This window comes from Euprymna scolopes, chromosome 4 (genome assembly GCF_053919585.1).
Source record: "Euprymna scolopes isolate OS-2025 chromosome 4, ASM5391958v1, whole genome shotgun sequence".
Lineage (NCBI taxonomy): Eukaryota > Metazoa > Mollusca > Cephalopoda > Sepiida > Sepiolidae > Euprymna > Euprymna scolopes.
In genome coordinates, this window is record NC_136485.1 from 126,059,522 (window position 1) to 126,082,936 (window position 23,415).

At 33.9% G+C, this 23,415-nt stretch overlaps 1 protein-coding gene across 3 annotated transcripts in view; it reads left to right on the top strand.

The window, feature by feature from the left end:
* LOC145269308 (nephrocystin-4-like) overlaps positions 1 to 23,415 on the top strand; it is a 380,704-nt gene that overhangs the window by 319,658 nt on the left and 37,631 nt on the right. For all 3 annotated transcript variants that reach the window (XM_080125012.1, XM_080125026.1, XM_080125018.1), the window contains exons 23-24: positions 3,292 to 3,448; positions 12,527 to 12,645. In XM_080125012.1, the coding sequence (XP_079981138.1) occupies positions 3,292 to 3,448; positions 12,527 to 12,645 (276 nt within the window). The remainder of the gene's footprint in view (positions 1 to 3,291; positions 3,449 to 12,526; positions 12,646 to 23,415) is intronic.

The following is a 23,415-nucleotide window of genomic DNA, read 5'->3' on the forward strand; positions in this document are numbered from 1 at the left end:
TATTCCGCATTTCATCCACGCTAGAATTCATCAGGCTGATGAATATTCTGTGTAGCTTAGTTGCCATATATATTTTATAACTTACTACTATATATATATATATATATATATATATATATATATATATATATATATATATATATATATGGATAAAAGGTGCAGGAATAATATTTTTTGCATTGGGTGTTCAGATAAAAGATGTTAACTTTCTTGAAAAAAACTGGTAGAATTTGGTTACATTTTTTTTTTTTTTTTAGATTCTTGTTCTGATATTCATATATTTTTTTATTTAATTGACAGATGTTAAACTGAATATGATGATACTAATTAATTAACCACCGATTGCAGTTTAAACTTTGATGATGCTAACTAGAATATTCTTCTTTCTGTACATATTGTCTGTTTAAGTTTTCTTGCTTTTATTTCCTCTTATGAAGTGGTTTGTACGTGATGAGACAGAAATATGAAATAATAATTTAATGAAAACGATTATATGTAGATCAACAATGATGATGATTTATTTAAAAATTTACAACTGGAAGTTAGTATAAAATGAGGAAGATTTAAATATTGCTGAGCGATGTCGATAAGTGTCAACCATTTTAAATTTTCCTGTTGTCGTCTAGTAAAAATTACGGGCAGATAACCCTGATTCAAAATTTCTTTTAGGAAATTTTGATCATAAACTTATTTCTTTTTTTAATATGAAGTCCAATTTTTCCTTTAAATATAAAATATTTAACAGTATTATTAAGTGGTCTGCAGCCACCTAACATTTCTAAAAAAAATACCAAAGCAGTAAAAATAAGCTAAAGATTTTTTTCTTGATCAAATGTCATAAATTGATTTAAGTTGAGTTTAAATTTTACTATAAGTATATATGGTCTTATAGTAAATAAAAAAAAAAGTTAAAAAATAATATTTTTATGCATTGGATGTCCAGGTAAGTAAAGTTATCTTCCATGAATACTTGTCTGAATTTAAAAAAAAATTTTTTTTTTTAGATTCTCTTCAGCGATCTTGTATTTATATTGGTCATTTTTCATGACATTTGATTCATGGACAACCACTAACTATAATTTAACTTTTAATTCTAACTAGAATTTTTTTTTTGTGTGTGTACACAGTGTTTATACTTAATTTTTATTGCCTTTGCTTCCAAAAACTGCGATAAAAATAGTGTAAATAATTTTTTTCTATCTTTTATCTTTTTTGCTTTCCTGATTCTTTGCACAGACACCAATCTCTGCTTATGTCGAACCTATAAGCTGATCTGATCAATTGTAGATGTGAAATATTGACATCGGCCTGAAAAGAGGATTTATGTTTCCTCTCATCCTGTAATCGTTCTAGTCATCCCATGGGAGATGAAAAATTTATTACTCGAGATTATTGAGAAGGACATAATGCATTAACATTATGCGCAGACCATCAATAACACATTCTACTGATGCTCACACCTGTAAAAGAAAAAAAGAAAAATAAAGAAGTTTGTTGACTTCACTTGTAGTCATTATTTAACAACTTTGTTGCTGACGGGTTTTTGGCTCAAAGACAGATGCTTAACTTTTCTTTATTGACTTTTCAAACTTTATTCCTTATGTTTTTTTTTTCTTTCGTCTATAGCCGTTATATTATATGGCTAAGCATAATGAAACTTAGTATTTTAACAGCAGTGATCTTTTCTTTTTTTTTTTTTAACTAAGAATGGTTACAATTTATCAAGACCATATGCCATTCAAGGATAAGAATTAATGAAATGCAATGATTGTCAAGACGAATAACTTTTATTTATTGCGGACTATTATCCTCATCTGTTTAGTTGTTGTTTCACAACGTTTCGGCCAACAATTCCTATAGCCTTCATCAGGTGATAACCGTGATGGGATAGGAACTCCGAATTTCCTAACTGCATCCTCAGCCAAAGGCTTACTTGACCAAAAAAACGTGGTGAGACGACAACAACTATGGAAGGCAGTAATTGCTGAGGGTGCAGTTAGATTTGGAGTTCTGATCCGACAAAGGCCAGAGGAATAGTTGGGCGAAATGTCGTGAAGCAACAACTAAACAGGTGAGATAATAGTTCGCAATAAATAAAAGTTAATCTATAATACTCATCTCAATAATGAATCTATAATACTCATCTCAATAATGAATTCCAATTAAATAATATCAGACAAAGTTCAAATATTTGTGGGGACGATTCTAGGTAAGAATATGTTGGTACTGGCTTTGAAGATAAGGTTGTAATCTGTGGAGATGCAGTACTGCGAAAATGTGTTCTATGAAGAAACTGCATAAAAGATGTTTAATTTTTCGCTATTAGTTTTTCAAACTTTATTCCTTAGTTTCTTTTTTTCATCTATAACTTTTGCTGTATGTACCGCGAGATAAAATACCAGGTTGAGAAACTGGCACAGTCTATCCTTCTGTCAGGGGTAGATGGGGCTCTCTTAAGCCGTGGTAGGCACCCTGTCTAATGATGGTGTCATGATAAAAAATACCCTTGATAGCTCTGGCGAAGCATCAAGTATTCAACTACCGAAAAGATTTGAATTACACTACAAACTTGTATAGTGAATTCAATCTCGGCTGCGCTGGCTGGCTGTTGGATGGATAACTTTTGCATTACATGGTTAAGCACAATGAGACTTAGTATTTTTCCATCATTAGCCTATTTTTTTTTTTTTTACTAAGAATTGTCTCCAACTATCAAGGCCAGATGCCACGCAAAAATAAGAGTTAATAAGACGGGATCATTGCCAAGGCAAAGTTCAGATATTTGTAGAGACGATTTGAGAAAGAGTCTGGCTTTGAAGACAAGGTTGTAATCTGTGGGGAAGCAGTACCGAGGCAATGTAAGCTTGCAAAGATGCTCTGTTCATAGAAATATTGTCTTACGCTAGGCACACTGAAGAAGAAAAGGAAGTTCTTGCTATGTATGTCTGACAAGGAGAAACCAGAAATTGGAGTTCAGTCGAGCACCTTCCATGGAAATAATGATAGAGTAAAATGAGTTTCCATCATATTGCAATCATACAAATTAACATCCCAAAATTCCTTTTATGGAATCATTAATAAAATCCAATCTCCTTTTTGCAATCCAACTATATTTGGTATAAATGAATTTCATCTTATAGGTTGACTAAAACGAACAGCTTATTCAAGTAAAAACATGGAATATTGTTTTCATTTTTTTAATATTGTTTTCAACTTGTTTAGATTTCATTTACAACCGAAAGTAATTATAAACTGGAATTCACTTTTGATATTCCTTTTGTTTTGTTCTAGGTTTGTTTCAAAACAGCAGTTGGTGAAGTCCTATCTATTCTCATCATAAGACTGGAATACCAACCTCATATCATTGACCAGACGTTTCGCTTCCACCATCCAGAACAGTCATTTTTGAAGAAATCCATCAGATTGCCCCCTTTGCATTCCCTTCCTGGTATGTGTTTGTTCAACTAGTAACAAATATTGGCATTCCCCACTAATTTGAAAGTATTAACAATTATTTATTATATATTTTTTACTTTTTTAAAAATCTATTTTGATAAGTTTCTAACTTGAATTCTTTTAATCTATGATATAAATCTCACCTGTCTGTGTAAATAAATGTATGCGTGTATGTATGTCTGTCTGCCTAAAACTTTCAACAGAAGCGACGGATTTTCACAAGATTGGTATCGTTTTGAAGCTCGACCCTTCGGACAACAAATATCGAAAAATTGGCTAAAAGCATTAATTTTTTCACCCTCAACTAGGCACTTTTCTACAGGGAGGGGTCGCTTTTTCCACCAATATTTTCGAAAGCCATTGCTTCTTTTCGATTGACTAACCTTAATTTAAACATACATCACTTCCGGTCTGGCAATGGATGCAACAGCAAAGACATCACGTTTTTTTTTTTTTTGCATGTTCTTTTCCTCTTTCGCTGTACAGGTTCGAGCCTGCCTGCCTGCCTACTACCAGTTTAAAAAAAAAAAGAAAACAACACTACAGCTTTATTTTAAAACTTTTATTGAAAAAAATCAATTAAGGTAACTTGATTATGTAGTAGAGCTGACATCTATTCAATGTAGCCACCTTCAGCCTCAGTCAGCACCTCAATGCATGTCTGGAACTGAGAGCATTTCTTTTCCACAACGCTAGTGTGAGCTCAGTGAATACTCGGCAGATGACGGCGATCAGGCTGGCTTTGGTGTTGTGGGAGATCATGTTGGTGATGTTTTCGATGTATGACCAAACAAAATAGTCCAGTGGGTTCCAGTCGGGGGAGGAGGCGGGGCAGTGAGAGAAGGGTACAAAGTTTCTTCTGAAGCCAGCCCTGTAGTCCAGTCAAAATGTGGCTAAACCTCAAACAAATTGCTAACAAAGGTTTTTATCTTGTAAAAAGTTTACCACAAGTAACCTTACCAAAATGGGCCATCTTTATCTTTAAAGTTCAACTGAACAATATTAAATTATTTTGAGACATAAAATTCCTGACAAGTATGTCCATTATTCCTGACAATTACTGACAAAAATAAACGTTTTTCCTGACAATAAACCTTAAAATTAGAAATAACAAAATATTTTCTGCATAAAAACCCACACAAGGTCCACCCCAAGCCAGCCTGATATTTTCCTGTTTTAAATTGTAATGATAGCCAGCTGTATGCTTAATAATACACTAACACCAGAAAATGACTGGCCATGCCATTATTTTCATACTTTTTATATCTTATACAAATATGAATATAAAAGGTACAAAAACAAGTTCACGAACGGACCAAAGAACATTTCTTGTAAAAAAACTAATCAAAGGTAACTTCATCATCATCAAGATGTGGCTGTTGTGAGTCGATGCAGTGGAGATTTTTGTAATTACCATGAAAGTTTGAACAGTGAATGCCATATTTCTTGCAACTACATCTTGCTGTAGTACACCCTAAAGTATAGTTACACCTAATTATAGCCAAAAAATTTACAGGACCAGGTAGCAAGTCAGTCTTGATTGGTTGTAATTTACCGTCTGAAAGTTTCCATCCCCACTCATCAAGTTTTAGCTGGTTTCTACCTTTTCATTCCTAAATTTGGAAGTAAACACAGAGGCTGTAGAATTTCGTAGCTGCTCTTGTTGGTGGCAAGGTTGCCTCTATGGAGTTTGCTCTGTCCACATTCACCTTTTTGTCTTCAGTTTCTCCACTTGAAATGCTGTGAATGAACAGATATTCTGTTAAAGGATCATATGTCTGGAGAAAAGCAAGGAGCTTCCATGTATCCATCACACCTCTCTCTTTACTTGCTGAAATAACAAATGCCTGCCATAACGAATGCCTGCTAGTTCTTGCATTGTAAACTTGATTTCAGCACATGCTGGCAGTGATAACGTCCAAACCAATTGTTGAATTTTGTCCATTCCTCTGCCATGAGTAAGACCTCCAGACATTTTCATCCTTCTCATTAGCACCTACTTAATAACCAGATTTGTTGACAAGCCAGCCCAGTAGTGATCACTCCGTCTAATCACATGGAATCTCTCAGAAATGTTCTGGTACACTTCAGGCTAGCTTTTTATTAAAAAAAATTTTTTTTTTTTACATCGGCATTACCACTGATCAAGGCCCAGATGCCACTCGAGGATAAGGGTTAAAGAGTGTACAGTAGTCAATTGGAGGATATAATAATTGTTAGTAGTGGAGATTCGGTAAATTTGTTAACTTAAGTGGAACGGCTCATCAAGAACTTGTTTACATTAGACTTGAAGACAACCATATTGTAGTCAGCTGGAAAGCAGGCAAACGGAAGATGGTCCCACAGGCGTGCAGTTATAATTAAAAAGCTTTGTTCATGGAATTTACGTTTAGGTTTAGGTACAAATAAACAGTGGGGGAAATTATTGATAGTGTTTTCATTTAGATGAGTGTTTCTCGTGATAGTTTGATGAGGGGGGACCATAGATTGGAGCTCAGACGAGCACTTGCCATGAAAATAATGATAAAGCAGAGACAGGCTCACAACATCTCTTTTGTGAGAAAGAGGTTGCAGGGAAGAGAAAAGAAAAGAGAATCCCCTACTAAGTTACGAAGTCTATTTTGAACTCTATCAAGGCAGGATAAGTCCTTTCTAGCAGCTCCTGCCCAGATGTGGCAACAGTACTCCATCCTTGGACGTACCTGGCTCTTATATAGATAGAGAATTGCATCAGCAGTGAGATATCTACTGGATCGATAGAAGGATCCCACTATTTTTCCAGCGCCCTTGGCAATGGATTTGATGTATGTGTTCCACTTCAGATCAGGAGAAAAGGTCAAGCTCAGAAGCTTGTCAAAACATGAGGCCTCCCCAAGACAAGAGCCATTCATTTCAATTGATGCCAGATGGGGATCAAAGCATTGATGATGTAAAGATAGAAGCTTGGTTTTAGATACATTAAAAGTAACCAGCCACCTCTTTCCCCATTGTACCACATGCTCAAGATCAGGGGAGAGAGAATCAGAGAGAACTTGGTTGTTTATGATCTTTGATGTGCTACCAAAGATGGTAGTGTCATCAGCATAAATGTCTACAAATGGTATAAGAATGTGATTTGGAAGATTATTAATGTAGATCAGGAAAAGAGTTGGCCATTCTTAACTGAATTCTTAACTACAGGGCATACTAATAAGATTTTCCAGGGTGATTGGAAGCAATTCTTAAGATAATGCTTAAACACCTTTATAAGTATAGGCGCTATTTCTGGTTGAAGTTTTTTGAGTACTATAATTGGAATGCAGTCAGAGCTAGTTGCTTTACTGGAATTAAGGTTTTTGATTAGCTTGGCAACATCACATACAGATATTTGTATGTCACATAGAATGTTTTCTGATACAGGAGGAAATATTGGGAATTGGCGACCTTGGTCGCAATGCGTAGAATTTGCTGCAAAGTTTTTGGCAAAGAGTTTGGCTTTGTCTGATGCTGACGAGATTAACTCAGGTCCATTGATGATAGTTGGAATGGAGTTCAGGATTCTGTTTGCTATTTGCTAAAACTGGTGAGAACCAAGCTGCTGCTCAGCTACTTTGGACTTAATGGACTGAGCATACCACTCTCTTGCATTCTTTATTACTTTTTTGCAGTGGTTGCTGGCAGTCCTGAAAGCGGCTTTAGTCTCAGTACATCTGTTATTTTGGAAGCAATGGTAAAAGTTATTTCTGTGCGCAATGACAGCAGCACATTCTGGAACACACTGAAGAAGAAAAGGAAGTTCTTGCTATGTATGTCTTACAAAGAGGAACCAGAAATTGGAGTTCAGTTAAGCACCTTCCAAACTAAACAGATGAGGATAATTTCTGCAATAAAATAAAAGTTTATCAATAATACTCATCTCAATAATAAACTCCAATTGAATAATATATAAAAATTTTCCTATTAATTTAGTCCTTTTCCTTAATATGTTTTCTAATTTTATTATTATATCCCAAATTCCATGTCTAGCTAGTAATGGTTACCAGATATTATGCAATATATTTTATATTATAATCTGATATTCCCAGTTGCCGGGTGAAAATTATAACCTGATATTTTCAATTGCTGAGTGAGAGATTGAAATTCTCTCATAAAGAATTGGTTTCTCTTTTGTTTTTGTTTCTATTATCAGTGTTTTATGATGATTCAATTTCAACAGTAGCCATTTTTTATTTTTTGTAAAAATGTAATAAAATTCATTCCTTTCTCGATTTTCCATTTTATTATTATTATTATTGAAGTTTTATTAGGATTTCAGCATAGGCTTTTTTTTTCATGCAGGCTTTGAAATAATGAAAATTCTACTGGGAAAAGAAAAACATAAAAAATATCATTTCATCTTTCTAGAAAGTAAAATTTATTTATCTGAGTGTTAGATGTCATGTCATGCCAGTGATATAACTAACCACAATGGCTTTGTGATGATGACATGGCTAAACTTTTTATTAGATGAATGTCATATTTGATTTTAGCTAAAAAAAAAAAAAAATGGCCAAAATAAAAACGTTATTGCTTCAAGTTTACAGCTAACTTCAATATTCTTCTATCGCATCAAAGAAGTATGTTGTTCTCTTTGGATTTTTTGGTATGGCCTTCTTTATAGGAAAGATAAAAGACTTTTGAAGGTTTCTCAATTTTGGGTCAATATGAAAAAAAAATGGTTAACATTCTGATACAATCTTGTATTTTACAAGTAAGAATTTGAAATCAGATTGGGGCTACCAAATCAGACTTTTTTTTTTTTTTTTTAACAAGGGGTCACGGCTTATTAAAGCCTGGTGGCCACTCGAGGATAAGAGTTAATGAGTGTATAGTAGTCAATGGGACAATATTGTAGTAATCATTGGAAATTTGGTAAATTGGATTACTTAAGGGGATGGCTCATCAAGAACTTGTTTACATTGGATTTGAAGACAACTATATAGAAAACAGGAAAATGAAAGAATGTTCCACAGGTGTGCAGTTCTAAGAAAGAAGCTTTCTTTATGCTTCCATTTTGTTAACTCATTACTAACTAGGTTGGCAGTATTTTATGTGAACAGTTGCCAGAGATGTTGGAAATTCTGTTTCTTTGTCTATTTTTGTGGCCATGTCACTAGTAAGAGTGCTGGAGGTAAACGTTTCAACTGAGCTGACATTAGTTGCCTGATGTCCTATCAGCAGGTGCAAAGTACTGGGGCTGCTGTATTGCCATTTGGTGAATGGATTCTGGATCACGCAGTAGCTTCTGGTGGGGCCTCTCTATGTCATACTAGTGGGTAATTGTTATGACTTTACCTTATGTGCTACAAAAAAAAAAAAGAAAAGAAAAATTTCTTCATTTCCTTTTCTCTTACTTTCCCTCTCTGTCCTGCTCTAAGTAAGTCTGTCGGCCTATTCCACAAATCCCAATTCCCAATCATGAAAGGTTTCCAGAAAAAATACTCGATCAAACCTAGATCTCCAACTTCCAACGTAGACCCCTACTACCATGTCTCCTTCTCCAAAATCAGGGGTTTACGTTCCGACTTTCCAGAGCTTCAAACTCTATTACAGGAGACTAAACCAAACCTATTATTTCTAAGCGAGACTGGCATTGGGCTGACTACTTCCCTAGATGAGTTTGTAATTAAAGGATACTCTAACTTAACCTCTAAACCCGACCCCCAAGATCGCCATAGGCATGAAGTATGTGCCTACATTAAAGACTACTTTCCATGTGGCAGGGACGTCTCCAGAGAAGATCCTAATTTACCCGATATGTGTTTCCAGATTGCACTTGCTCAAACTACCGCATTCATATTTGTACTCTATCACCCCCACAACAGTGGAGTTACTATCTTTAAAAGCATATCTGAGAAAATTGACCACATTCTGTCTGCGTACCCCTCAGCAAACATTCACTTCTGTGGAGACTACAGTGTTCACAATGTGGAATGGTTAACCTACTCAAACAAAACCGATGAAGAGGGTAGGTTCTGTCACAATTTCTCCATTGCTTATGACCTCACTCTAATTGTTCATGAACCCACCCATGTCCCTGACACTAACAGCCAGTATGCTAGTCTCCTAAACCTTTTTCTCTCAACTTGCCCCAAGCTATGTTCATCTTTTGTTCTATCTCCACTGGGATCTTCCAACCACTCTGTTGTATCAGTTAAGATTAAAACGAAATGTAATAGGTCTCAGATGTACCTCTCCATTATATCGATACTCCATGGCTGACTGGGATAACTTCCACACATTTATATCAGATCTACCTCTGCATTCCATGTTTATAAAAGTATGTGTCCTTTACAATATCAGACCTGATGGAATGGTTAATTGTAGGTATAGACCGTTTTATACTCTCAAAAAGTTCCAGCGAAAACCTAACAGCCAGCCATGGTTCTCTCCAGAATGTGCTGCTGCCATTGCGCACAGAAATCACTTTTTCCATTGCTTTCAACGTTGTAGATGTACTGAGACTAAAGTTGTCTCTAGGTCCGCCAGCAACCTCTGTAAAAAAGTAATAAAGAGTGTGAGAGAGTTGTATGCTCAGTCTGTCAAGTCCAAAGTAGCTGAGCAGCGGCTAGGGTCCCATCAGTTTTGGCAAATAGCAAACAGAATCCTGAACAGAAGTGCGTGCTCTAACCCAACTATCATCAATGGACCTGAGGTAATCTCGTCAGCATCCAACAAAGCCAAACTCTTTGCAGCTAATCTACCCTTTATGACCAAGGCCGCCAATGTCCAGTATTTTCTTGTATATCTGAAAACACGCTATGTGATATACAAATATCTATACATGCTGTTGCCAAGCTAATCAAAAATCTTGATTCCAGTAAAGCAACTGGCCCTTATAGTGCTCAAAAAGCTTCAACCAGAACTAGTGCCCATATTTACAAAGTTATTTAAGCGTTGTCTTAAGGAGAAATGCTTCTCAACACCTTGAAAAATCTCATCAGTATGCCCTGTATTTAGGAATTCAGGTGATCGCTCATCTCCCTCTCAGTACAGACCAATAAGTCTCCTATGCATCATGAGTAAGCTGCTGGAATCTGTGTTAAATAGAGAAGTAGTCAACCATCTCCGCAAAAACAACCTTAGTGACATGCAATATGGTTTCCATTCTGCTAGATCTACAACAGACGTGCTTACAGTTATATCTCATAGGATTAGCGAATCTCTCGACAGAAGCTTCCTTTCTAGGGCAATTGCTCTTGACATATCAAAGATCTTTGATAAGGTATGGCATAAAGGCCTACTTCACAAGATTTCCAGCTACGGTATATCTGGAAATACAATCAATTATTAAATCATTTCTCTCTGATAGGTTCATAAGAGTAGTGGTTGATGAGTAGAAATCAGAAGCTCTCGGTATTAATGCTGGAGTCCCTCAGGGGTCCAAATTGGGCCCAACTCTCTTCCTGATCTACATTAATGATCTTCTAAATCACATCCTTACATCATTCATAGACATTTATGCTGACGACACTACAATCTATGGTAGCACATCAAAGACCGTAAACGACCAAGTTTCTCTGATTCTCTCTCCTCTGATCTTGAGCATGTGATACAATGGGGAAAGAGGGGGCTTATTACTTTTAATGTATCTAAAACCAAGCTTCTATCTCTACACCATCTATGCTCTGATGCCAATCATGTATCAGTTGAAATGAATGGCTCTTGTCTTGGTGAGGTTTCATGTTTTGACAAGCTTCTGGGTTTGACCTTTACTCCTGACCTGAAATGGAACACATTTATCAAATCTATTGCCAAGGATGCTGGAAAAATGGTGGGATCCTTCTATCGATCCAGTAGATATGTCACTGCTGATGCAATTCTCTGACTATATAAAAGCCAGGTACAGTCAATGATGAGTACTGTTGCCTCATCTGGGCAGGAGCTGCTAGAAGCAGCTTATCCTGCCTTGACAGACTTCAAAATAGACTTTGTAGCTTAGTGGGGAATGCTATTTTCTCTTCCCTGCAACCTCTCTCCCACAGAAGAGATGTTGCGAGCCTGTCTCTGCTTTATCATTATTTTCATGGCAAGTGGTCAGCTGAGCTTCAATCTATGGTCCCCCCTTTGCCAAACTTTCACGAAAAACACAATAATTTCCCACACTCTTTATCTGTACCCAAACCTAAATGTAGATTCCATGAACAAAGCTTCTTTCTTAGAACTGCACGCTTGTGGAACTCTCTTCCGATTGCCTGCTTTCCAGCTGACGACAATCTGATTGTCTTCAAGTCCAATGTAAACAAGTTCTTGATTAACCGTCCCCGTAAGTAATCCAATTTACAAAATTCCCACTACTTATGTTTACTACGCTATAATCACAACGACTAATGTATATCCATTAACCCTTATCCTCGAGTGGCCTCTGAGCCTTCATAAGTGGTGATTCCTCTGTAAAAAAACAAAAAAAAAAACATGCCTTTGCACATAACCTACATAGGTGTCAAGATAATAGTAAAATAACTATACAAATAACAACATAATATAAAAATGGTGGTACTTAGGTGAGGCTAGATTATCTAAATGGGTGACTCAATAGGAATTTATTCACATAATATTTTGTTTTTATTTGTTAATTTTTTATTTTATTTAATCCTTTTTTGTTACTGCTCAGTTTGGGATGGGGCATCCTTCCAGATGCCAGACATTTACCTGCTATCTCACATATTCCAATTGATAGATCTTTTTAAGATTCTAACCGCCCTGTTAAGTGCAATTGTTAAAATCTCTTTTGCACTTGGTTAACTGGGTATATTTGCCAGATGGGTTTCGAAATTCCTTTTCATGAGTCCAGTTACTGTTATTGTATGTGTGTGAGTGTTTTTTTAAATACGTTAAACACCGTTGTAAAGCATTGATTTTTAAACGTGATGTATTTATTGCATACATGTTTTTTGTAACTGCGATTTCTATAGCCTTCTTTAGAGAAACCAAATTTTCTTTTACAATATGGAAGATTTATTCCCAAATAGATCATTGCAAAAATTTTTTTTATTTCTTTCCTTTTATTCATTTCATCATTCATATGATTTTCCTTTCTTCTTCATTTAAGGAGTGCCAGTTGGAGGCGCAGGTGGCCAGCACCAAGTTTTTGTACGTTGCAGTGACTCTAATGCGATTTGTGACAGTCAGAGTAAACAACGAGGAGAACCGCTCGACATTTTTCTAAAGGTTTATTATTATTTTTTTCCATCTTAATACAATTCTGGTAAAGTGCAGCATGAGGCAAATGGATACACATGTAGACTATGGAAGAGCAAGATTCAAATACATTGCTTTTACTTATTCGTATATTTTTTATAGATGGATTTTATTATTAAAATGTATGACCTTTATGGAAGCAAACCATATTTGGTAGAAATTTCTGCCTATGCCTACCTATTTCCACCAAGTTTCAATCATGAATTTCTAACAGTCTTTGTTTTATCACCATTCAATGTTATGGGGGCACTTTGATGATCTGCTTATGAGTATGAAATACGAAATTTAAATATTTTGGTTGATTTATGAAATTTTTTACATAATTACTTTGTCAGATTACTTGATTAATAAATGCAATTTTTGGGTTAACTTCATGTTTCATTATTTTCTCGTTAAGCCATGGTAACTTTTGCCACATTCTAGTTGTAATTAAATATTTATAGATGTACGAAGCAAAACGAAAAATGAACGAAAGAAACAATATGAAAAGTTTCGTTTTCATACAAAATAAAAAAAAATTGTAAATATTTTCAACAAAACGAAATAAATCCAACTCTGCAAAATTCCCCTTGAGGTAAACTTTGAGGCATTATTGTGAAATGGCAAGTAAAATCGATTCACAAGCAATAAATAATCACCCCATTAGCAGTAAAATTATTTGCAAGGCAAATGCCTGCCTGCCTATTTTTGACTGCCCTACTGGTGCTTTAAATTAGGGAAAACAATTTCGGTTGATTTCTCCGAGGCACGTAGAGGTTCAAAAAGCACTGCAAGCATGTCCCTAACCCTAACCCTAATCCTTGCTTCAAACTTACCGGACAATGACTCTTCAGATATTTGCTTGTGGGATTATTTCAATTATAATGTCTAATATAATTTTTGTATCCGTCTAGAGTAATTTCTTCATAATGATCTCATTTTAAGAAAAAAAGGGAAGCAACTCTGTATTTGTCAATACAGAATTGCTTTTATTTAGTAAACTTTTAAGTTTTTTTTTTTTTTCAAGAGGGATGTAAATTTGCATTGATGAGTTATTTCTTTGCTTTGCTCCTCACTGTTTTTTTCTTTGAGACTCAAAATATTTTTTACATTTCTATTATGTAAATTATTAATGAACGTAAAAATAATCCTGGACATCACAAGTTAAGGACAGCTAGTATAATAATAATGAAAACAAATCTATCTTCTGATATGATGTTTGGAAATTTTGATATGATATTTGAAGTCTTTAAAATGTAAATTCGCTAATAGTTTTTCGTTAGAATAAAGTTTACAAGCAGGACCCGTGGAAATTCCACGGAATGAGAAATATATTTAATCAACAAATGTTTTGATGAAGCCGATATTTTTCTGTACAAAATTTGTTTTATGGTCAGAAAAACTAATAACATGCAGAAAATATGTTTATTTACATTTCTCTTAAAATAGTGTAGATTGTATTTTAAATTTAGAACGGACCCAATTGCGATAGATTAATAATACTCAGAAAGTAATATTGTGCTACATAGTTCAATACAAATAATAAAATCACATTGTAAGAGACAATATTTAATTTACTCCTTCAGTCTAGCAAGACAATGTTCCTTTTTTTTTCTTGTTTCTTTCAAAAGTTACCATTTTTATGTAATGTTTTGCTGACTTCTTTTTTCAGTGAAGAACTGTGGCATGTTGAAATTACAAGTTCCTTTCTCACACAATTACAACAATGATCATGTATTATTATTATAATGATATTGAAAGAGAGGTCACTCTAATATTCTTGTCTAGGGTTGTTAGATTGGCTTTTTTAAGCCTAATTTCCCAAATTCGGCTTTTTATGAAGCAGTTTGACCTTCAAAAATTGTATTTGGCTTTTTTTCAAAGCGTAATGTACAGACTAACTAAGGAAGGAACAAGCAGAATTATTATATAGAATAACTCAATGATATTAGAAAACGAAGTTACATGAAAGGGAGGATACTCTTATTTTTTTGACCACGGTTGCTAAATTGGCTATTTTAAAGACACCTTTCATGAATTTGGCCTTTTTTTTTTTTTTTTTTTAAATCAGTTTGGTTTTTAAAAATTTTAGTCAGCTTTTTTTCAAAGTGTAACGTATTGACTAACTAAGGAAAGGAGAAACAGAATTTTATATAGATATTTCTTTAACAAATGCAGAAATAATTTGAATTTAGATTTCAAAACACAATGTTGATAGTGGATAAAATTCTAAATTATTGCAATTCTATTTTAGTAAGGCACGTATCACGAATACAAATATACATTTTGATAAATAAAAACTCTATATTATATATCTCGTAGTATATCTGTTTGTTTGCCCGTCTGTTAGTTCTACTTCTTATCGGAAACTATTCGTATTATAACTGTGAAGGATCTGTTCCTTGTCTTATTTATTCATATATTTCCTTTGTTTGCTTATTTAACTTATCAGTTCTTATCACTTATCAGGCTCGTGATCGTCTAGTAATGTCTATGAGTGCGTGTGTGTCAGAACACCTATTTATGTATGACGAATGTGACGTACCAGAATTATTATATAGAATAATTCAATGTCAAGCATTATGGTTTATTTGGGTTCCTAAATCCAAGGTCAACAATGTGCCTTAAGAAATCAATATTCTAGATAAGAATTTAAATGCTTCAGTTAGTGTCTATAATTTCATTATACAACATTCCCCCACTCCCCCCTCAAAAGTTACCGCTGGAATAATTAAATTCTTATTAATAAAATGCACAATTCTTTTTAAATCTGCCTTATGAATTAAATAGAATTAAACAATTGCAGATTATTCACTCACAAAACTATATACATACAGAAGAAATTGATCTGCAAATTGTCTATGCATTAGTGTTGGAACGATTAATCGGAATTGGGAATTGGAAAAATCAGGACCTTTGGGGGTATTGGAATAGGAACATTTTTTGCCTATTTTCCAATATCAAAAACGATTCTTTTAATTGGCTTTTTTTTTTAATTTGATTTTGTGTAAAGCTAAATCTTCCACTGCTGGTAATAAAACAATAAATATTTATTGATTTTGTGTAAAGCTAAATCTTCCACTGCTGGTAATAAAACAATAAATATTTATTGATTTTAAAATTCCAATAAAATTAAAATCTATAGATCATCCTTCACAAGTTTGTTTTTACATCTGAGAACATATCCGCACATTTAACATGTTGTCATGGCAATCATGAAAAATAACTTTATAGTTAAATATTTAGAGATTTATAAAGAATCGGAATCAGTAATTGTATCAGAATTGGGAATTTAGTACGGAATTGGTAATTGTATCAGAATTGGGTAAAATAGTGGAATCATCCTCTCACTAATATATATATATATATATATATATATATATATATATATATATATATATATATATATAACATTGAATCTTCCAGTGAGAATAAAACCATATTTCCCAGAACAGAAAACTAAAGTGTGTAGAGCACATATCTACTTTGCTGACCAGGTGCAAATGGCTTAAGAAAAAGGGTATAAAATGCTACCCAACTCTCAGCCACCTACTGTTACACCTAACGACTCGGAAAACTAATTGCATGAACCATGTCTCTCCCCATGAGTTTGCTACTACTACACATCACAGCATGATTAGGGACAACCATATTAAAGTTTATAGTGGATACTGATGCAAGTATTAGGTTAATGCAAAAATAATGTTTTTTGATTTGTAGTTGAACGTCCAAAAACTTTATTTTTGCACCAACCTAATATTTCAGTAATACCAGCATCAATGATAAATGGTATCATGCTAAACCTAACACCAGTATCTCTTTCTACTGGCAATGGAGAGAAGATAAAATGGCGTTGACAATCAAGCCTGGAAATTTAAATATCGAGTCTGAGAAGATCCTTCTCTTGGATGTTCCTGATCGCTGATATCACCAATCCACTCCTTGAATTCGATTTCTTAAACAAATTCGGTTTAATAATTGACTGCAAGAATAAAGCAATTTATGACCCCTTAACTGCTACCAGAAAGAATTTAAAATTGACTGCAGTGCCTCCAGTTAATGTGATCATCAACAAAGCGGAAATACCTCCATTTATTCAAACCAACATGAAAACCCGAAAATTATTTCCCTTCACATGAACACCAGTAAAAATTACTGCGGTGTTTATCACAGAATAGACACAGGTAGCCACTCACCAGTTTTTTGCAAAATCCAGACAGCTATTTGCTGAAAAAATAAAAGCAACCAAAGCAGAATTCAAAAAGCTCTTAAATGAAGGCATGATAAGCCCATCAGATAGCGAATGGTCGAGCTTGTTCTAAAGCAAAGTGGAGGATACTGCTGCTGTGGCGATTGCTGGGCATTAAATAGGATAACCAACTGCAATAGATACTCCATACCCAACATAAATTTGTTTACCATGAAACTCACAAATAAGCAACGGTTTTCTAAAATAGATTTGATTTCACCTAATCAAAATGCACCCAGATGATATTCCGAAAACAGCCATTATTTCTCCAATGGGGCTTTTTTATTATGAATTCATGCCTTTTGGATTAAAAAACTCAGCAGCGACATTTCAAAGATATATGGACAAAATTTTTAGAGATGTTTTTGTATAAAAAGATATTTTAATTTTCAGTGATGATGAATATATTACTAGAAAAATAGACACAACTTTCAGAATCCTACAAGAAAACAACTTTAAAAATATCAACATCCAAAATCTATTTTTGATGTAACGTCATTAGATTTCTTGGGTTTTAGGATTAATTTAAATGGAATCACATCAACTACTAATAAATTAAAAGAAATAGAATCCTTCCCATGTCCTAAAGATGCCAAAAGCCTATGCAGGTTTCTTGGTATAGTAGGATTCTACAGAAAATTAATACCAGGATTTGCAGATTTTTACCCTTATCTGAAAGAATGAGGTTAACACCTAAAGGATCAATTACTTTGAATAATGTGGGAACACAATCCTTCTCTAATATTATAAAAGTACTTGGTGAACTAACAGAATTATTCCATCCCCAACCAGATTGCACACAATATCAACTGATCAGAGACAGTAGCAAATATGCAGTAGGTGCTGTCTTGCATCAAGTCATAAATGGAAATTCAATATCAATAGGATTCTTTTCAAAAAACCAACTACAACACAACTAGATATTCCACTTTTGATCGTGAGCTGTTGGCGCCATATTGCTTTGTGTTATGCTTTTGTTACCTTATAGAAGATCGTCAAGTATTACTTCTGAACGACCACAAATCAATATGCGATGCATCCCGCAGTCTAAAACCTGCTAAGTCAGATATACAACAAAGACAACTAGCAATTATTACAAAATCAATTTCAGACATAGCCTGTGTGAAAGGTAGGCAAAATGTGGTTGCAGATTTCCTGTCTCGCCAGTACAGATAGATATGTATGATCTACCAACTCTGACAGATGCACAAAAGTCAGATCCTGGAATACAGTCCATTCCAAAATTAAAGAAATTCACATTATATGGAAAAGATCAATATGTGCCAGATCAACTTCAAACTTGTTCAGAAGTTTGGATTAGAATTGATTAGAAACACCCTACTCGGGTTCTTACACAGTGTTCGAACGAACACCAAATTATTTCTTAGAAAGTAATCAAAAGATGCATGCACAAGTTTCAATAGATCGTTTGAAATTTTACATTGAAAATAAATAAAAACATACACCAAATACAAATAACAAGACTGTTTACTTCTTGAAAAAGTACATGAACACAAACTGAAAGCTAAAACAGTGATATGTAAAAAAAAACATGAGTTTGTTTATTATTAAACAACAGGATAAACAAACACTTAAGAGACGCATAATAATAATAAAAAAAAAAGTTCAAAAACCTTTATCTTGCGGGGGAGTATTCTAACGGCCACAGAAATAAAACAGGATCTATTTTAGGATACAAAATACGAAAAGATGTTTTCGTATCCAAAACCAAAAACTCCTAGCTTTATTTCTTTTTCTTCTTTCCCTGTCTCTTTCTCTCCAGCAAGATACGAATAGATGCACGTGTAGGACGCTGTTCTACAAAACAAAAAAAAATCTTTTGTAGACAAACGTTTACAATAAAATAAGCAATTAAAAGGCCAACTTCATTACGCTAATTCTTCCTACTTCTTTGATGTAATAGTCAAAAATATAACTGAAGGTTATTTGATGCAAGTCCATACCTCTCCCTCCCTCATATGAAAAACAAAATATAAAGAAAAAATTTTTTATAGTGTTTGTACCGGTGATGGGAAAAAAATATCTATGCCAATAATCATTTAAATTGATCAGCTAGTTTTATTACAAAAAAGGAAAATCAAATTTTATGACTAAACGACAATCAATGAGCTCTCGATACCATTTTGCAATTAGTTAAAGGACGAGGGAGATAATTCTAAATAATTCAAACTTGCAATATTTAAGAAAGCCATTTTTAACATGGGGAGGGCATTGGAAATATTCACATTCATCACTGGTAAAATCCCCCTAAATGTAACTCTTCACAAATAGTTTAAAATGCTTGTAAATCTCTGTAATGCCTACGAATTCCCATTAATTACTTAAAGATGATTTTCTTTGTAAAACTAAAACTACATGATTTCGTTATGCGAGTTTTGGTGTACTATATTTTCTTTTTGTCATGGATACTTACATCATAAAGATGTTTCTTTTTTTTTTCTTGGAGGTGGAGAGTTATGGACTAGCACCAGTAATTCACTTTCTCAATCCGAAGCCACTGCATTAGCAACACTTTAAGCTTGAGGTAAATTTGATCTTTCAGCTAGAGAAAAACTTTGATTGCACAGCAAAAGTAATTTGTCACTATTTAGTTTTGAACAACGGAACGGTGCTTCCAATTTATGGTGACAATCTAAAAATTTGTTTTCGCTAAAGAACTGATGACTTGAAGGCGAGGAAAGGCAAAGAAAAAGTAAATATGTTGCAAACCATTTGTAAATTGTTAGAAAAAAAAAAATGTCTCCAAATCGTAATCACATTACTAGTAAATATATAACTAGAGCAAATTAAAAATTTTATATAAAACTGTCATCTACAAATAGGTTTTATTTTTTATTTTTCAGAATAAAGTTTGGTTTTTACTAGTTATAAAACGATTCCAATATTTTTCCCCGATTCCAATACAATATTATCAATTCTGTTTTAAATTCCCGAATCCAATTCTAAATTTGCCTAATCGTCACAAAAAGTAAAATTACATTTACTTTCTTTTTTATGGAGATGAGTAGTCGAAAATCCTCTACTTTTAAATACAGATATAATAACTTAACAAGCTTCATGTTTTCTTTTGATCTATTGTATCCAAAGATTTTGATAAACTCATTGCGATTTCCATCGTTTGTTTCATTTATTTTTTCCTATTTAGATACTTGTGCCATTTTAACTGGGCCACTTTTTCCGGTGCCGTTTTTATCTAAATTCATCTTTATGATCCATTAATGTTGCTGGTAGTTTAAAATCAATTAATATCATTAGTTGTGCCAACAATAGAAAATTAAGCAATACACAGAATTAGGAAATCTTTAATTTTGCAGTCACTACATCATGCAAGTTCTGTAGGCGATGTCATACTAAAATTTATCACACTCCTTTATCTAGTTAAATTACAATAACCTGATTGCACCAGGAGATCACCATACTCTTCAGCACATCCAGGTACACTTTGGTGTTGACTTTCAAACTGACTTTGATGGTGTGAGGTGGCATGATGTGGCCCTCACTTGAAACTCCACCAAAGTCCGTAATCGTGGTTGGAAACTTTTTCATCGTCCTGTGCACGTCCCTGTTATTTGTGGCAATCCAACAATGCAATTCGAGGGTGCTGGCGATGGTCCTGTTGTCATAACTTTAATCGATAGTGAGCATAAGTTGTACAGCAGTGCATCTCTGATGTCGCTCGTTAAACATTGGGTCACTTTCTGACATGATAGAAGGCTCTTATCATTCTTGGGATTTGTACGCAACTGGCCAATTAGTAGATGGCCTGCTACAACAAAAGAAAACCAGTTTTCATCAAATGGAAATGGAATCATGTCGTCTTTTCTAGGGTGACAATTTTATCGGTCCACCCAGTAGTAATGGTTTCACAAGTTTAAGAAACAATGATTTGGGTATCATAAGTTAGAATGGAAATGAAAACATTTAGTTCTATAGTTGTATTCCCTACCGTTTCAGCTATCGACAGATAGATAAGAAAGATTTAAAATTAAATCATTTCAAGCTATGAATGAATTTGCGCATTTGCAAAAGTAATAGAAATATGTTGGCGAATTGAAATAAATATTTTGCATTTCAACTTGCTGACATATTTCTGTACATGTTATTCATCCATCCAAACAAAGATTTTACTCATTATAAACCACCCTTGGTTTATGATTACGATATTTTGTTATGTTCAGTGTTATGTGACCAGGAGTTTAAACGTTTAGCAGTTAAATATATACAAAAAAACGAACATGCACACACATACATCTATTTTGTATGGATCTTTTTACCAGTTTTACCAAATATATATATACTAGCAAAAGTACACGTCGTTGACTGGGTTCAAAAACAGCCTACAGAAAATGAAGTATGATAGTTTATAAAAAGGAAGGGTTGTAAATTTGGGTTGAATTTGGGGGTATCAAAACCAAAGCAGAATATGATGAAAGTAAAAATAAAATAGATAAACCCCATAATTTATTATATCATACCTGTTCACACTGAAACACAATATTCTGTGGATCTATATTAAAAAAATCTTGTTAAACTTTGTGACATATTTCCATTCTATGGAGGTCAGGTGCGAACAAACACACCATAATTTTATTATACCATATTTCTTCAAACTGAAACATAATCATCAAAGTATACTTACGCAGATAGATATGAAAAGTCTTTATTAAAGTTTGTGCCTATTTCGATTCTATGGAGGTCAGGCGCGAACGCAGACTCCACAATTTTATTATACCATCCCTATTTAAGTTAAAACATACTTGTCAAAGTATTCTTATGTACATCTATATCAAAAACACCTGTAAACGTTTTTTTCTTTTTTTTAATTTAAAAATTTTTTATTTCCATACTTTTGTGGACCAGGCGCGAATGCAGACCCCACAATGTTAATGAACCACTGTTCTGCCAGATCAAACATACCCATTCCTGTGTCTCGATACATCTATCATTATATGTAATCAGTTTTTTTTAAATAGTCAACCATATAGGAGCCTATTCGTGACCAGACATACACACACACACACAGATTCAACTTTATATTATAGATATATATATATAACACCTGTTTTATATAGATTTATGAGTGTATTTTAATTTTATTCTCCTTCATAAACATTTCTTCTTCATATCATTATTATTATTATCATTATTTTCAATTATAATGTAAAGACCCCCCCCCTCCCGTTCTTACTTACATTATTTGTATTTAACTAATGTTATATTTTTCATTTTTACATTTTGAAAATGTAACTTCATTTCAACGCTGGCGGCTATTATTTGATTTATAGTTTTAGATTTACGTTGTTACTTGAATCGATTTTTCATAATTGTGTTTGTTTTTTGCTTAATAAATGGTTGAACTACAACTTATGTGTGCTATTCTTTATCGTGAACTTAAACTTGATTATTTACTTTTAAAAATAATCCTTCTTTTTATTTTTCCTGCTTATTAACATACTATTATTTTCATAATATTTAGCAGAACAACAAAAATAAACATTTTTGCTTCTTTATCTATTAACTATTAGATCTTGAGTAATTTTAGGATGAGTTGCACTAATTATGTAGAAAACTAGTTGATCAGTGTCTCGGAATTGCCCGGAAAAGAGATTAACTCAAGAAATTCCATGCTTAACCTTAAACAACCGAGCACACAGAGCCCACAATGTTACATGCAAATCTCCAGAATTTTTCTTAGGTATATACAAAAAACAAAAGCTATTCTTACCTGTATAATCGTTTCATAGTTTATTTTTTTTTGTGTGAGTGAAATGTTGAAACAGATCTTTTGTCAAGCTTCTGGGCTTGACCTTTACTCCTGATCTGAAATGGAGTACGTACATCAAATCCGTTGCCAAGATCACAAGAAAAATGGTGGGATCCTTCTATCGATCCAGTAGATTTTTCATTGCTGATGCAATTCTCTACCTATATAAGAGCCGGATACGTCCAAGAATGGAGTACTGTTGCCACATCTGGGCAGGTGCTGCTAGGAAAACTATATCCTGCCTTGATAGAGTTCAAAATAGACTGTTGCCTAGTAGGGGATGCCCTTTTCCCTTGCCTACAACCTCTTTCTAACAGAAGAGACGTTGCGAGCCTGTCTCTGCTTTATCATTATTTTCATGGCAGGTGCTTGTCTGAGCTCCAATCTATGCCCCCCACCCCACCAAACTTTCACGAGAAACACTTGTCTAGCTGAAAACACTATCAGTAATTTTCCCTACTCTTTATCTGTGCCTAAACCTAAATTCCATAAACAAAGTTTCTTTCTTAGAACAGCACGCCTCTGAAACTGTGTTCAGTTTGCCTGCTTACTAGCTGACTGCAATATGGTCATCTTCAAGTCCAATGCAAACAAGTTCTTGATAAGCCGTTCCACTTAACACATTTACTGAATCTCCACTACTAACGATTATTATGATTCTGATACTGAACACTCTTTAATCCTTATCCTCGAGTGGCCTTTGGACCTTGATAAGTGGTGACTCCTA